The sequence below is a fragment of the Homarus americanus genome, unplaced genomic scaffold (assembly GCF_018991925.1).
Source record: "Homarus americanus isolate GMGI-L3 unplaced genomic scaffold, GMGI_Hamer_2.0 scaffold31037, whole genome shotgun sequence".
NCBI classification, from domain to species: domain Eukaryota; kingdom Metazoa; phylum Arthropoda; class Malacostraca; order Decapoda; family Nephropidae; genus Homarus; species Homarus americanus.
Window position 1 is genome coordinate 20,350,125 of NW_024722227.1, and position 18,504 is coordinate 20,368,628.

An 18,504-nucleotide genomic window follows, 5' to 3' on the forward strand; every position below is an offset into this window, starting at 1 on the left:
GAAGACTGCCTTCTTTTAAACCCAACCATTTATTGGATGCCTTTATCTTAGCCTATCTTCTTTCTGTTCTGCATGGTAGCAGAAGTTGCTATTATATTGCTGCAATATGCAACTTTGCCACCTTTTCTATCATCAAACAACCCATTATTCCATAATAGGCAGCTGCTCTACTGAACTTTTGTACCAGTCTTTTTACCATTAAAGGCAGCCACATTGCATTCTAACATGTCATCAGCCATTAAGCCATTTTTAACCATTTGAGGCACCTCAGCCAAACCCAGCCATGTCAGGTAAAAAACAGCCATTCACGCTACGGTATACAATGTTCTGTTACCTTAAACAAAAATATCAAGTATCTGGGGGGGGGAGGGGGGTGTGTGATGGCTAGGCTTGGCTGTGACACCTGACCACAGCTACTTAATACAGGCATGGGGAGGCAATTCCTCACAAACAACCATTGCAAGGAGTCAGGTTTTAAAATAATAAAATAGAAAAAAAGTGAACAGAAACAGTACACATCAGTTGCCAGCTGAGCACACACTCATAATCATTTACACAAAATACCTACACTTAAACCTCCAGTATTTCATTGTTAAAAAAGTCTTTGTTATGTACAAAATATAGGCTAAAACTTAAAACCTAAATGCTGTACAAAAGGCATCGGTAGACTAAGCTTATATTTCAGTATCAAATACAACGGCCTCAACAGAAGAAATGAGCACATTAACCAATTTTCTTAACAATTATTGTACCTAAAATTGTACAGTTTAAAAAACCACTGCGCCAAATAATCTTGCTTGTTTACAACCGGGTAAATTCACATCAAGCCCGTACAGTACAGGACCCAAGGAGCAGCACGACCTTCAGAAGAACAATTTTACAAGTACCATCAACATGCCCAGGAAAATCTTGCTTAATGGCAACCTCAGATTTAATCTAATTTTCCTTGAGACTGGTGATGTTACTCAAAATATTGTAATTCTGTTGCGACGAGGTATTAAAACACTTTGACTTTATTATTACACCTTAATATTAGTCAGATATTAAAGAAAATTTACAATAGTAACAACAATAAAATTATGGACTATGTCTTTAACACTAGTGAGAATCACAATTTTTTTTTACCTAGAAAAACTACCTTAAAAAATTAAATAGCGACATACATGTAAAATACGGTTAATATTGCTCGTCCACATAAAACTGTCAAAAACAAATTAGCAAGAGAGCAAGTCCCAAAGAAGTTTAAATAAAAATAATTAAAATAGGAAATAGGCAGAGAAAAAGTGGTCCTGTACAGGGCAGTTCTTGATACGAGCTAATCTTTGGTCTCTGTGTTGTCTTACTTCTAACCTTAGACCAGGTGGAGAGGTTTATTGTGGTGGGCTTTTAAAGTGGTGGAGTTGTGATGACGATGGTACATTGCTCGAAAGTCATTAGTAGGCAATAAAGGGGATGGTCGTTCTCTCACAATGTTTGTGTACTGTTTGTCGTCGCGAAGGAGGCATACTGTTTCTACTACGTACCTGCTTCAATATACTGTGCCCACACTGGAAGGGTGCCAATTTACTAATTTCTATATCTATAATTTTTTAAGCCATGAGGATGATTATATAAAAGAGTAATGTGAATCTACTCTTATTTGTAGGCCATAAACCATCTTTACAAAACATCAAAGATAATTATATTTGATTCATAATCTATATAACAGTTTAGAAAAGCTCGTTACTCTCCTGACAAGTTACATGACCAGTAATTCTGAGCAAGAGATCAACTATTCAATAAGGCTGATTTCAAGAGATACAACCACAACAGCAGTCCACATCAAAATCATACCAGAACCACATTATCCCAGATCATACCACCACTGACATGGCTTGACAAAGGTTAAAATGGAAAACTCCCAAAATGGAACTGATGTCATTCAATGGCAAGTTTTACCACTCATACTACTAAACTGGAATTTATTTATGTGGCACATTTAACTCCAAACATATGGCACTCTTCCAACATGGGCTCAAGTCATCTACACAATGAACCCTCAGAATCCATGACTATAGCTGGATGTATGTGAGTGGCGAGGGCCGCCCATTGGTGTGTGGATCTCTGCCCTCCTGCCTGATAACACCCTCACTACCATACCGAGCTGCCCCTGTAAAGCAAAAATAAATAAATAAATATTACATTTAACCTATGAACCCTAGAAAAAATCAGCATTAGTGTTAAACTATAACAGAATATGTACAATACAGTACAGTATATGAAATGTGTATATTGCTAAATAGTATCTCAAAAAAATACCTGTTCACCATTGTGTGAAACAAGACCACGAATGATAGATATTGGGACATGCAGTTACTTTGGTACTGTAACAGTTTAACTTAAATAATGCAATGTGTATTTATTTCAGTGTAATTACTATGATGCTCAGTTACCATACCAACCCTCATGGGTTTCATGTAGCATTTCCATCGAACTCATCCTGACAGATACTTGTTTGAGGTACTATTGAAATACTGTATAACTCACAATTAGTAATTTCTGTTATTTTATAATTTAGGATAGCGTAATTTAAAATACCATAACATTTTATTGCTACTGCACACCATTCTTTTCTCTTTCCACCTGAATGAATAAAGCATGAATCAAACCACACACACACACACAAACAGGCAGTCCGAGTTATGACCGACCGACTTACGAACATCCGCACCTAAGAACAGAATTCCAATACATTCACGATTCATTGCAATTTTTTTTTTATTAAATTACCATTTTTTCCATTATTTTCATTGTTCTATATTGTTTATCACTATACAGTGGGGTATGCTATAATGAACGTAATTGGTTCCAGAACCTCGTTCGTTATAGGATTAATCCGTTCCAGGCCCCCAAATACAACCGCTTAACACTGAAAAAATTCTGTGGAAAATGTAAAAAATACGGTACTTTATCTTACCTTAGTGATATTCAGCATGCAGGTACCCCTAAACACTGGCACATCACTATTACTTCCACTGGGAGTCTTGGCTTTAAGGTCCTCAAACAATTGTTTAGCCTTCTCACAAATTATAGCTTCACTAATGTTACCACCTGCCATTTCTTTCTCCTTTATCCACACTAAGAGTAAATTTTCCATCTCTTCGATCACATTACACCTTGCTTTGTAAAGTCTAAAGATTCCCTTAGCCACTTGCACAGTTTTTAACTCCTCTTTATTCTTCAAAATCGTACATATAGTCGATTTAGCCATCCCATATTCATCACTAAGTTTCGCAATGCTTCTTCCATTCTCACGTTTCTTTATAATTTCTTTCTTAGTTTCAAGGGTTATTAGCTTTCTCACTCGCTTTGGACGACTCATTGTTACAATTGTATACTTGTATAACAAAATAGTTATACAAATAACGCGAATTTCCACATCAAAAGACGAAATTTCAACAATAACAGTGGTGCACTGGCTACACAATGAGACAAAGATGGCGCCTGATGCTCTTGTTGTGGGTCGCGGTACAACAATATTCATGCGCCAGGCGAAATAGTCCCGTATTCATCCGCGTTCGTTGTAGGAGTTGCGTTCGTTATAGCATTCTCAATTTTATAGGTAAAACCGTTCGTTATAGGAATATTCGTAGTAGGATCCGTTCGTTATAGCATACCCCACTGTATATATACACACACACACACAGTTGACCCTCGTTAATTCGGACTAATCAGAGGTGTGTGTGTGTGTGTGTGTGTGTTGTATGCAGTGTTATCAATAACACTATCAAGATTGTCACTCTGGGCTACACACCCAAACTTAGTATAGTACTGTATTTTAATATAATTCATTCATCTTAATCTATTTCAAAATACATTCCTATAATAATTGACTTATTGTAACCAGGAAACTTGTCATGTTTAGTAGAGTCACACTGGATAACACTCTTCTCACATGTGTCCAGGAGGCGGCTTGAACCCTCGACATATTGGTGCAAGTTATGCATGTTGCCGCTGTACCACTGACACTCATTAACAAAACATGATGAACCATATGTGAAAACATATATATCTCAATAAATTTATCTTTCTAAACTAAAAATTTGTGTCCCACGTGTCATTATACAGTAGTCTCGATTTACGCGGATTTGGTTTACGCGGCACCTTGCCAGACCGACAATTTTTATTTACACATTTCATTCCATCATTTACGCGGGAAGCAGCGCGGGCAAGGTGCGCACAAGGTCGCCCAGTCAACAAAACATTACCGAGTTCTTCACCCGCCACAGCCAGCCCAAGTCAGTGATAGTGAGGATATGGACTTTGAGGGGTTTGACAAAAAGGCCCTGCAAGCCTCTGTGGTGGATAGTGATACAATTGATACAAGTGATACAGGTGAGGGCCAATAATCTGCCCTCTGCCTCGGAACCAACCCACCCCATCCCCGTGTGCCCAGCCATCTTTTCTACTAAACGTAAGTGTTATAAAACCTAATATTTTTTATATTTCTCTTAAATATTGTGTGTGCATACCATCATAAAATTAAGATGTTATTTTTACTACAACGTACTATTGTGTCTGAAAAAGTGTAGTTTGGGGGTTGGCCCAGTCTCTATTATTAATCCCATATGTTCTGTTATTTCGTTTACGCGTTTCTCGTTTTACGCGGACTTCCACGGGTTCAATTGACCGCGTAAATGAAGACTATACTGTAATTTATTAAGTTTTTAATTGGACTATTTTATTGAGTTAATTAGGTAATACTGTACAATAAAAGTTAAATAAAAAATGTGGCAACCTGACAGTGGGTGGCCAGCTGCACGGACTGTGATAGAAGGAACTTACTTTGCTTATACGTAATTATTTATGGCACTTGATGAAGCTATTGAAATTTGGTAATTAAAAACATACAACCTTGAAAATATTACATGCTTGTATTTATTATAAATACCAAAATTCCAGGTGTATCATGTGCTGTAAATATTTGTAAGCAGGGTAATTGTGCACACGCGACCCAACCACAAAGCTCATGAACCTAGCCAGCCAAGAGGTTAACACCACCACTCCACACCCGACAGACAGACATTTAGTGAGTTATCTGCACAGTTGTAAAGTAACTAAATGTACTCGAGTACTGTACAGCAAGTACCCGTTGAACAAAAGGGTTAGATTCCACTAAAACAATTTCGTTAGGTGGATTATCTTCATCTCAACCATCTTTCCCATATAAATTAATGTAATAAGGGGGATGTGTTCCTGTACTAAGCTGAGACAAAAATAATTGTAACATCAAAATATTGAAGATAAAAACAAAACCTAAAGGTACATAAACAGAGTTGTTAATTGTTGTTTGTGGGTATATTAATTCATTCTCTCTAGTAATGATACAATGTTTATTTTGATATTGTAGGAAACTGCATGGTTTACATAATTTGTTTATCAGTGAGCCTGTTGCCATTTTCAAATTAGACTACTTACACGATATGTATTTCTCCCATATGTACACTTGGCGACAGGAGCGGGTAAGGGGAGTGAATGACCCCTAGTTAAGTGTTGTCTGCAGTTGTAACTCACTCCCTGCCATATTTCACTGGATTTACTGTTATTATTAGTGTTTACTGATAGAATAATGTTTAATAGTAATTAATCATGGCATTGTAGCTTGGTCAGACTTATCACTGTAACCACCAGGCTAAAGGGCCAAGTTGTGAGGTGTTAGCTGGCTCAGTGAGGGAGGGTAGGAGAGGGGGGAGCGTTGCTAGGGAGACGTAGGAGGTACCTCCCAGTTGGTCTTTGTTACTGTAATTAAGCAGGGAGTGTATGCAATGGCAACTGTGTTAAACTTTTACTTGGCTTTTATTTACTGGTTTAGAATACAGTGTTTGTTGTTGTACAGCAAGAATTCCAGCAAAGTAATTTATATTTTACTAACTTTAGTCTGACATTTTATTACAAAAACCACAGTCACCCTTACTGGAAGTCGGAGAGGAGTTGATTTATTATGACAGCTGGGCCAGCCAGACAACGGTTACCTAGTGTGGTATTTATTTATCTGTCATATACAGGGAGTCTATGTTTTCTCTTATAAATGTCAATGAATTGACTTAATATAACTTATATTGCTGGAATTCTTGTAAGATAGTGATGAATTTAAATATAAACATGTTATAGTTGGCAAAAAACAAAAATTTCAGTAATAATTTAGTACATTTTAGTACAAATGACTAAAAATTTTATCTCGTGCAAAATATATGAGTATATTCAAATTATTTGCAGTCTTGCAAGGATTCTAGCAATGCAAGTTATATTCTGCTAACTTAAGAGTGCCATTTTGTCAAGTTTAGTCACTTTTATTGGCCTCCAGAACCTAACCCTATTGTCCCCATTGATTTAGTATATAACGAACATCCTTGGACCCTATCTCGCGACATATCCCGACCCTACTGTACCAGAACAAAACCAGCCAAGAATTCAGTATTAAGAACGTAAAGTGATTACATTGACATAATACTGTATTGTACATTCAGTAAGTGGGAAACACTGGAGCACCTTACTTTTCATCTTTATCCAAGACATCTTCAGGTCATAAAACACACTAATCCCCCACCCAACAATGGGTGACCAGATATTGCATCAGGTCAGGTTAGTAACATGACCCACTAATCTCCCACCCAACCTCCACAGCAAGTGTTAAGACGTGATTACAGTTCAGCATTACAGTCACCAGAGTGAAGTGTCTGCTGGTGAGTACAGTATATACATTATAGTAGTACAGTAGTATACATTACTTTGTTTGTCAGCAAATACTGACAAATTCATGATACAACATTGTTTATTTGTTTTTCAATAATTAGGAAAGGTACGTTATTGTAATAATCTGTACTTATATATACATGTACCCTTCATATACAATACAGTACTATGTATATACCTCATAGGTAAATAATAATGTCATCAGAATGCATATCCACATATGCAATGGTACAAAATTCTTTTCTCTTAAGGATACCGACTTGAAATTTTTTATTTATCATTTGATTTTCTTGATTTTTATTTATGTTATGTATATCTATACAGTACTGATCATATCCATGTCTCAAGCATTTTGATCAGGATTCTTTATTATAAAAATCAAAATTTTAAGAAATTTAATTTTGATTTCTCTGCCACCCCATGAAGAATTTTCTTGCAAGTTATTTATGTGATAGTTATATACAGTATAGTCTCGATTTACGCGGCACCTTGCCAGACCGACAATTTTTATTTCCACGGTTCATTCCATCATTTACGCGGGAAGCAGCACGGGCAGGGTGCGCACAAGGTCGCCCAGTCATCAAAACATTACGGAGTTCTTCACCCGCCACAGCCAGCCCAAGTCAGTGATAGTGAGGATATGGACTTTGAGGGGTTTGACAAAGAGGCCCTGCAAGCCTCTGTGGTGGATAGTGATACAATTGATACAAGTGGGGGCCAATAATCTGCCTCGGAACCAACCCCTCCATCCCCGTGTGCCCAGCAATCTTTTCTACTAACGTAAGTGTTAAAAAACCTAATATTATTGATATTTCTCTTAAATATTAATTGTGTGTGCATACCATCATAAAATTAAGATGTTTTTTTACTACGTATTATTTGTCTGAAAAAGAGCAGTTTGGGGGTTGGCCCAGTCTCTATTATTAATCCCATATGTTCTGTTATTTCGTTTACGCGTTTCTCGTTTTACGCGGACCTCCACGGGTTCAACTGACCGCGTAAATGAAGACTATACTGTATGTACACAATTAACGAATTGTTAGAATTATTATTTTTTTATTTAGCAAACAATTATTATTTTCTTTCATTTTATACTATATTCAACCTCTCCTAATCTATTTTTTCAATAAAGAAGAAGCACGACCAAAAATTTCTTTGTATTTTTTCCTCTTTTAAATGATACCTTATTTTTTAAAATTGGTACATATCCAGGGTGTTCTTGAAATACCTTTCATAAATCAGGCGGTCAATTCTCAACAGTTTTGGAGTTACAGCACATGACAGGCTTGGTAGTTATGTGATGAAACCTATATGGAGTGTATATTAAACATCCAATACCCTGTGCTACTTTTGAGTATGTGTGCTGGAGCGAGCAAAGAATTGTGTGTCTGACCGCTTCGACAGTTGAGAGTATACTGTACTGACTTCCCTTATTTGAATGCTAGTCCAGTTGTTCCTCCTTTCACACTCGGTAGCATACTAGAAAGATGCCAGATAGCACTAGAGAAAATAGAAGTATGTTATCTTTTCTAGTTTATTTTCTATGAATATTTTACTAAAGGTTGTTATGTCAGAATGACCTTAAGCAAGAATGGGGAGGGGGGGGGGGAAGGGGATTTAACTGTCCATTGAATTGCCAAAACCCCATAAACAACTTGGATATTGTGGGAATAAGCTACTGAAAGGGGGCTGTTTCCTTAACACAATCAGTGAAGATGTTGTGAATAAAAGTTTATAAAGTTTTTGATGACAGCCTTGTGCCTAAAAAATACGTTACACTTGAACTTCATTCAAGACATCATCAGATCATAAGACCCACTAATCCCCCACCCAACAATGGCTGACCAGACGTTGCATCGGGTCAGGTTAGTAATGTGACCCAATAATCTCCTACCCAACCTTCATCACAAGTGTTAAGACACGATTAGTTATGTATTACAGTCAATTGAGTGAAGTGTCTGCCTATTCTAGGCTAAAGATGTCAGGATGTGCTGGTGAGTACACATCATTGTTTCCAGTATGAACACTATTCTATGTGTACAGTGGTGTTTGCGTAAATAACTTCAACTCCTACGAATCTGCATCGTTTACTCTTGGAAAAATAATACCTCACTGTTTTTGCTGTAACATACAGCTCCATTCACGCCCATATTATATAGATCTTTTGTTTTTTAAATATAATTATTTAACCAAACTTTTAGATAAAGTATTAAGGATTATCATAAAAAAAAAGTGTAACTAAATTAGATTATCATAAAAAAAAAGTGTAACTAAATTAGAACTGATTTTATTGACTCCAGTACAAACATATTTTTTTTTTAATAAAAGAATGGAATTGGAAGGGGGAGAAGAAAAGGGACCTTGTGACCCCCCAGCCCCCCCAAAAAGTTCGCCTTCCACCAGCTCCAGCCATCCTCCAACACCACCATCACCCCACATAATCCACACACACCAACACCACCCTCACAAACACTCTCCAATCACCACCCCCACACACCATCACCACCCACATACCCCCTCCAACCACCACCCACACATCCCAACATCATCCCCACCCTTGACCACCGGAGGGTCAAGACCTGTCAGGTGCCCGCTCCAGCTGTGGCAGCTGCCAATGTTGGCCCATTCCCCAAGTTCCTCTCCCCGACCCATCCTCACCACCGGCATATCAACATAATCCCACCAAAAGTGACAATTTAATTTTGGAAAGAAGTGGGATCAGTGTTTAAGCCTGTGAATTCAGCACTAGACAGTACCAGTGAGAGCTATGACCCTAACAGTGAGGTCCACACCCAGAGATAAGCACCCCTGGGAACTGACCACCATCTTCTGATCATGCAGTGTTAATCAGTCCACCCTGGGTTGGCTTTACACCTGACCATAAGATAACACAACACCACTTAGCAGAGAGTGAGGTACTGTGACACCACACTACACCAGCTGGTGTCTCCATGACCACGTGAGGTTCTTCATGTCAACACCTACGGACGAGTTACGACACCACATGAACACCACACCACCCAGTGTCTCCATGACCATGTGAGGTCCTTCATGTTAACACCTACGGACAAGTTACTACACCAAGTGAACACCACACCACCCAGTGTCTCCATGACCACATGAGGTCCTTCATGTCAACACCTACATACGAGTTACTACACCATGTGGATACCACACCACCCGAAGTCTCCATGACCATGTGAGGTCCATTATATCAACACCTATGAATGAGTTACTACACAACGTGGCCTACGGGACCTCACACAGTATGGCAAGAAACCAGCACAGGCCATCAACTGTGAACTATAACTTGTATGTTCAATTCATGTTCCTTCTGCTTTTAGTAATGAAAGCTTTTGTTAAACGACCCAACTACCCTACGTCTTTGTATGTTGTAAGTCATTTTTGTCTAATGTATATTTTTAGCCTTTGGGCTGCTGAAATTTTTCAATAAACCGTATTATCCAACGGGGAAAATCAAATTGGAATAATTACTGAAGCTCTACTGCAGAATGGAAATTATGTTTTGGGCAAATTTATAAAGGTTCAGATATTGGAGAACGTAGTACAGTGAGTTCTGCTATAACGCGTGTTTTGACAACGCGAATTGGCTCTAACGCAATTTATGAATAGAGGAACGATATTTGTATAACGGGAACGCTTGTTTGCTGTGGTATTAACTGTGAATATGGTAAAGAAGAACATCTCCAAGAAGCATTCTGGTGATCGCATTCCCGGTGATGATCGTAAAAGAAAGGCTATAACACTTGAAGAGAAGCTCGATGTTATCAACCTCAAAATCATCCTTCTCCCCCATCAAGTTATATTCATATTTTTCAAGGTAAAGTGTTACATTTACTGTATGATTTCATTATTAGATATGAATGTAACATTTATTTAGAAGGTGCTATCCTTTGTGTTAGGCTAACCCTAATTTCTATTACGCGAATTTCTATAACACATTGTTTTACAAGAACACAACTATCGCGTTAAAGCAAAACTGACTGTACAGGTATCAGAAACCAACTAAAAATAAATTCTAAGTGCTACTATCAGCTATATAGAACGTCCCCATTGAATATTAATCCCTTGAACGAATCCTTACTATAAATAAAAAAAAGTTTTTACTACCCATTTGCCGATTAATAAAAGAATGCTCTACTATTATGAAAGGTAGGTCAACCCCACATTTCTCACCACCAGCTCCATGATCACCACCTAATTCATTTCACCTTCCTCCCTCCCACTGCTCTCACTCATTCTATGACTGTCATTCATGATAGTATTGTACAATATTATACAATACTGTACATCAGACATGAACAACCCACGGCCTGCATGTGGCCCGAACTATGTCTTTGTGCGGCCTGCCGAGTGATAAGAAATTCTATTTAATGTGGCCAGCGGTTCAGGTAGATGCAGCCAGTGTATGCTAAGTAAAGCAATATTCTTTAAAAGAATAATCTTCACAAAATTCATTACGGTTTCATCACCTAAGAGTAAGTAACTACAAAAACGTAAGTGATATATGTGTACCGTATTTTGCGGAATAGAAGACGCACCCCTGATTTTGGAAATGTAATTCTGGGAATAAGACTTTTTATACATGGAAATGTAATTCTAGGAATAAGACTTTTTATACAGTGATCCCTCGGTTAACAAATTACCTTCCATAAGATTCTTCACTTTGGTTAACGAGCAATCACTCGATTAACGAATTCCTTACGAGCGGCCCTCAACATGTTTTCGCTTGCTCACTAGCTGTCGTATTAGTCCACCAATACAGTAATCGGTTTTAGGGCTTAAATTCCTTACTATTTTAGTAACTATCAAGAAGTTTGTACTATTCAATAATTTTAAAAGTCTTATATTAATTTTTTTAGTCATTTTAACAATTATTTAACATAATTGAAGTACAGGGAAACTATTTTTTAGCGCACCAAACAGCCACTCAACACACCAAACAGGCATCAGTCTCTGTCTTTTCAGTGGAGGTAACATCTTGCTTCAGACTCTCTTCAACATTAACTATTTTTTCCATTTTTACAGTGAAATTATTAGTAATTTTGAAATTTATTTTACATATTGATGATATATAGTGCAGTGTTGATTTAAAGAAAATATTCTTTATTTACAGCAATTAAACTTAAAATTTTAGTCTTGACATTGTTTTTGAATCCAGCATGAGTCCTAAGAAATCCAGAAAAGCGATTTCAATCCAGGTGAAATAGGAAATTATTAAGAAACACGAAGAAGGCATTAGAACTAATGTGCTTAGCAAAGAATATGGCATGTCGACATCAACTGCGTCGACAATTCTTTCACAGAAAGACAAATTCACGGAAGGGAAAGTGAGACAAATCTACCAGGGGTGTTACTTCTCATTTGGATTAGGGAAAAACAAATGAAAGGTGATCCAGTTTCTACCGAATTTATTTGTGAAAGAGCCAGGGAGATTTACGAACATTTAAATGCAGATCAACCCGGTTCTTCAGGCACAGAGTTTGAAGAGTTTAGGGCCAGCAAGGGCTGGTTCGAAAAATTTAAGAAAAGAAGTGACTTTTTAGTGTTGTTAGGCATGGTGAGGCTGCCAGTGCTGATAAGGAAGGAGCAGCAAAATTTTTTGTGGAGTTTAAAGAACTGATGGAAGAAGAAAATTATCTTCCACAGCAAGTGTTCAATGTGGATGAAATTGGGCTGTTCTGGAAAAAGGTGCCCAAAAGGACATTCATCACCAAAGATGAAGTCTCTTTACCTGGGCATAAACCCATGAAAGACCGTCTCAATCTATTGCTTGGTGCCAATGCTTCAGGGGATTTCCGACTGAAGCCTTAAGAAACCCTGGGTCTTCAAGCAACAAAAAGTGGTAAGAGGACGGCGTAGAGTTTATTGGAAGTCCAACTGTAAGGCATGGGTGACAAGACAGCTCTTTAATGAATGGGCAGTTAAGGTGTTTTGCCCTTCTGTGAAGAGCTACCTAACCACCAATAAACTTCCTTTAAAGGCTCTTCTCCTTATGGATAATGGCCCTGGTCATGACCCTCAACTTGCCAGCACTTTGGGGTCTCAATTTGACTTTGTCAAAGTGTTGTTTTTGCCTCCCAACACTACATCAATCATACAGCCAATGGACCAGAATGTGATCAGCAACTTTAAGAAGCTGTACATGTAGAAAATGCTCAGGAGGTGCCATCAGGCAACTTCCACTGATCCTGAACGAACACTGGCACAGTTCTGGGAGACACAATTTAACACCCTGGAGGCTGTAAAATTGATTGTGTCCTCATGGCAAGAAGTCTCCACTAGATCCCTCAATACTGCATGGAAAGCACTGTGGCCATCAGTAGTCCATGATTTTGAGGGATTTGAGGAAGAAGCAGAGTTAGAACAGGAGATTGTGTCCATTGGTCAGTCATTGGGCCTTGACTGGAGGAGGAGCATGGAGAAGAGCTTGTGATGTCTCATGAGCAGGAACTTACTCCTGAAGACTTGCAGCAACTGGATGAGATGTTAGAGGCTGACAGTGGTGAGGAGGAAAAGGAAAGTGATGACCATATGTCTACTTCAGACTTGAAAGATGTTGTTCATTACTGGGAGAAGTTCAGGAAACTGGCTTCAAGGCACCCTAATGTGGAAAAAGCAGAACTTGCTTTGTGTAATGTTGAGGATGCAGTGGTCTCCTTCAAACATCAGTTAGTGATGAGGAGGACAGATGCCCCACAAACAAAAATTGACAATTTCTTCACTAAAAGGCAGCAGGAAAAAGATGCTCGCCCTCAGCCTTCCAATTTAAGGAGAAAGGATGTTCCTGCTGGAGAATCTGTCAGTCCAGGGGTTCCTGACAATTTCATGGAAGGAGACTCGCCTTCCAAGAAGCAGTAAAATGCTTCTCCTCCACCTCCACTTCCTTCTCTTCTCCCTTCTCCTCCACCTCCCACTTCAAATTCGTATCAGCATCATCATCATCATCCAGGAGCCTTCTACACACACACCTCAAAGCAAGTGTATTTTATTACCTTTTTTTGTTGACTTTAGGCAATTTTCGGTGAGCTGGAACCAATTACCCAAAAAAACCAATTTAACAATGGTTTCGGTTAACGAGCAACCTTCTGAAACGAATTGTGCTCATTAACCGAGGGACCACTGTACTTACTAACTTTGTTCTTGTTCGCAAACTTAAGCCATTTAGTTTCGTGAAGCGAAAACACCAACAAGCAGTTCCTTTGAAGTCGTCCACCACTGTGTTTGCTGCTAACCTTCTTGCTTAGAAAATGATCATCTTCGCAGTCACCGCCAAACCCAAGCTTCTTTGGTCTAATATCCATGTTTTCAAGTTTTCTTCTAAGTATGGCCATTTTGCTGGTAACATATGAAGATTATGCTTCTGCTTTTTCACTTTTTTTAATTCTTCCTCCTGCTTCCTCCACTGACGAATCATCTTCACAGTAGGTGGTGGTCCGAAGTTTCTCTGTTGCCCTGTTCCCATGTTCTTTGACATATAACACTACTTCAAGTTTAAATGCAATATTATGTCTCCTTGATACACCCGCCATAGATGAGGGAGATAATTTGCAAGAATGAAAATGGCTTGTGACACCAGTGAAGGCCTGGTAGTGAATGAATAAAGTTATAGACACTCAAGTGTGAAGAAACAAAAAATTCCTGTGCTTTGAGACCAGCAGACAACCTTTCGCAATTCCTCAATATGTGGCGCTGCCGCACCACTGCCATTAGTAAACAAACAGCACAGCAGCAAGGGTTGTGTAGCTGCAGCCGTTTATTTGTTAATTTTTACCTACCGAGTAAGTAAATCGTATTTTTTGCAGTGTATCAACAATATTAGTTAAATCAATTGTTTTACAGTACAGGTTGACAACCCTTTATCCGAAATTCCGAAAACTGAAAAGCTCTAAAAACCGAAAGTTTTTTGTGGGGCCTTTTTTTTTTTTTACAGGGATTATTAGCCCAGCCAGGCACAGATCACTGACCCACATCGGGGCCTGGGGGGCAAAAATGTAATAGTAATAATAATTATAATAATAATTATTCATAGTAAATAAAAATTTTAATAATTATACACCAAAATAAAATAATAATGATTACAATAATAATAATAATAATAATAATAATAAAATAATAATAAAATTAAATAATAATAATAACAATAATACTGTAATAATAAAATAATAATACAGTAAAGAAATACAAGAATGAAAAAAAGATCAAAAGTGAGAAACACGACCTAGACCTATGAATTATTATTATTATTATAATTTTTATTATTATATTTTAGACCCCCAGGCCCCAATGTGGGTCAGTGATCTATGCCCGGGTGGGCTAATACACATTAAAAAAAAAAATCTGAAAACCGAAAAATTCCGAAAACCGAAATGCCTCTGGCCCCAAGGATTTCGGATAAAGGATTGTCAACCTGTATAGAGAACACTTGTAATTACTAAGTAATAAGGTAAAAGTCTTTGTAAGGGGTTGTAAGGGGCTGATTTCAGTTGACCCTAAGAAAACCTCTGCTACAACCCATCAACTAGCGTCGTAGAAGACGCATGGTAATTTTCAAGGTATATTTTTGCAATAAAAAGTTCGTCTTCTATGCCGCAAAATACGGTAGTCAACAATATAAACATTTACGGGCCAAGTTGGGCATGGTCTGTTTGATGGATTAGCTGCTATGCGGCAGTGGGTCACTTGGGCAGTAACCAAGGTTGAGCGAGGTCACAGGCAGTGGTCACAAGCAAGGGGGGTCCGGTCCCCCCTTTTCATCAGCCAATTCCAATACCTTTTCTTTAATGAAGTATTGTACTCAGGCATTTTTGTATAGTAAAAAGTAATTACTATTGACCTCAGAATATCTCTTATTATCAAGTGCTCATGGCTTCAAAATGACCTCAGAATGCCCACAATATTGGTCACATTTCAAAAAAACTTTGGGAGGCTTGCTTTGCTCGCCATGTTCCTCCATCCAAAACTTCTTGGACCACCCCCCCCCCCCCTTGATATTCCTGGATCCAGCCCTGACATGGGTCAAAGGTCTCTTTCTGGTTGGCAGACCGACTCTCTCTTCACAGTACCTCATCCTTTACGCCTATAAAATAGATAGATGTTCCTATAGGTTGTCTCAGAATAGTTCCTCATGTGCCAAGATTAACATTGACATTATTCTGGTGGGTGTCACTCTTAAGTAAGGAAAATGCTCTACCTATAGGAAAATTCAATGTATTCACAGAATGCTTCACTCATCTTGTTAAATGCCAAGAAACATAACACTTTACTTAAAAAAAATATTATGATGAATTTGTTTCATAAATGGGAAAAAAGATTAACTGTAAACTGAAATATTATAAGGTGGACGTGACGATAAACCGTTTCACTGTCTGTGCTAGTACAATAATAACACTATTTTTGGGTTAGGTAGGATATATATTTTAGGCGGCTTGGCCCGCAGAAAAATACCTAAACCGTAAAGCAACCCACGACTGAGGAAAGGTTGCCTATGCCTGCTGTACATTGTTTATTTGTTATTCTCACTCCATAATTTAAAATTTATGTAACATAATGTAGAAGAAATATGATGTTGTTCATTTATTCTTACACTCAATTTTGTGGGTAGACATCAGCTTTTCAATTGTGTCTGGCAGTGCTGCAGCCAGTGTTACCAAACAACATGACTGACACATCTCCTCACCAATTACCAAAAATCTTCCCCTCCACCACCAGCTCCATGATCACTTCCTCTATTATCACCTAAATTATAATTCCAGTGATGCAGAGAGGATTTGCTTTAGCTAGATCAAATCAGCACGACATACACTACATCTCACCTACACTCTGCCTTTCTCTCATTCTACTGTGACTGTCATTCACAATATAATATTGTACAACAACAAACACTGTATTCTAAACCAGTAAATAAAAGCCAAGTGAAAGTTTAACACAGTTGCCATTTGCATACACTCCCTGCTTAATCATAGTAACAAAGACCAACTGGGAGGTACCTCCTACGTCTCCCTAGCAACGCTCCCCCCCCTCCCTACACTCTGAACTCTCCTACCCTCCCTCACTGAGCCAGCTAACACCTCACAACTTGGCCCATTAGCCTGGTGGTTACAGTGATAAGTCTGACCAAGCTTCAATGCCATGATTAATTACTATTAAACACTATTCTATCAGTAAACACTAATAATAACAGTAAATCCAGTGAAATATGGCAGGGAGTGAGTTACAACTGCAGACAACACTTAACTAGGGGTCATTCACTCCCCTTACCCGCTCCTGTCGCCAAGTGTACATATGGGAGAAATACATATCTTGTAAGTAGTCTAATTTGAAAATGGCAACAGGCTCACTGATAAACAAATTATGTAAACCATGCAGTTTCCTACAATATCAAAATAAACATTGTATCATTACTAGAGAGAATGAATTAATATTCCCACAAACAACAATTAACAACTCTGTTTATGTACCTTTAGGTTTTTGTTTTTATCTTCAGTATTTTGATGTTACAATTATTTTTGTCACAGCTTAGTACAAGAACACATCCCCCCTTATTACATTAATTTATATGGGAAAAAAGGTTGAGATGAAGATAATCCACCTAACTAAAGTGTTTTAGTGGGACCTAACCCTTTTGTTCAATGTGGACTTGCTTTATAGCAGCTTTTCTTCCAATTCAAATAATTATGTTCTAAATTCAAACCTGTTAGTCTTCTTACTTAAAGATTACATCTATTTTTCATGCTGTTCTGAAATTCAGCCAATTGTGTACCTCTAACTCAGTTCATCAACACCCCTTTTTCTCACAGCACCAACTTTTAGGTACTGTAATTATTAATTCTTTATTGGCCATTTCTTTTTCTACACAAGTTTATTAGGTATTCAAAGAAGTATTCTACTTCATCATCAAGCTGTTAGATGTTGGGGCATGTGTAGGACTGACAAATTTAGATTTTTTGAGGCAAAAATGATTGGTGTTAGCTTAGCCCTAAACCTGTCTTTTAAAATTGTGGATAACACTTGTTAAGTTTTGTTTTAGAAATACTGATTATTGGTGTTATTGTCTTCTGGGTTGTCTATGGTAATCTTCTAGACACTTTCCACAATGAAGATGCCACCAGGATTGTCTTCTCTCCTCTCCTCTATATTTTGGCACCCTTTAAGTTCATTTCCTGTTTGCAAGGAATTTTCATGATTACCTGATGGCATGGTGTCCTGACTACCATCAAGCAAACTTCAATTAAACTTTACACCCAGATGCCTTTCCCATCACCAACTCAATTTTACCTGAGGGAAAGCTGGACACTATATGCAGGATTTCCAAGTGCTCTTTTAGCCAGCTTTGCCAGGGAAAATTTTCAGTTAAGGAAGGGGGGATAAGTGCCTACCTTAACATGTGATGTACAAAATGTTTTCCAGACCATTACGCTACAGTGTTTATGTTAACCCCCCACAAAATAGGGGTAATAGGATATTACAAACTTAAGTTTGTTTCAAAAGTTAATTTGCATCCATGTACAACCCAGAAACTGATCCACTACTGATTTCTTGCTTCAGAATGCCAACTAAATCACATGTATATCTTCATTTTATGTAATTCAGAAAGTACGCTTCATTTCATTTACTAGTAAAACTTCTCGACTTTCTCCAATGTTTCATGAATCATTTAATGACAGTTTTTAGGAGTGAGAACATATTCACCTTCTAAGTAAAGGCTAACTTGTCAAACATTTGGGCAATAAATGTAACCAGCTCTGAGAA

General features: G+C 37.9%; 1 protein-coding gene across 8 annotated transcripts in view; it reads right to left on the reverse strand.

Annotated features, from left to right (window-relative positions):
- LOC121862411 (heterogeneous nuclear ribonucleoprotein 27C-like) overlaps positions 1-18,504 on the reverse strand; it is a 98,049-nt gene that overhangs the window by 1,138 nt on the left and 78,407 nt on the right. For 6 of the 8 annotated variants that reach the window (XM_042360680.1, XM_042360678.1, XM_042360683.1 and 3 more), the window contains one exon: positions 1-2,149. This exon is cut by the window's left edge and continues 1,138 nt beyond it. In XM_042360680.1, the coding sequence (XP_042216614.1) occupies positions 2,052-2,149 (98 nt within the window). In that variant the 3' untranslated portion in view covers positions 1-2,051. The remainder of the gene's footprint in view (positions 2,150-18,504) is intronic. The other 2 variants (XM_042360686.1, XM_042360684.1) reach the window with 1 other exon arrangement.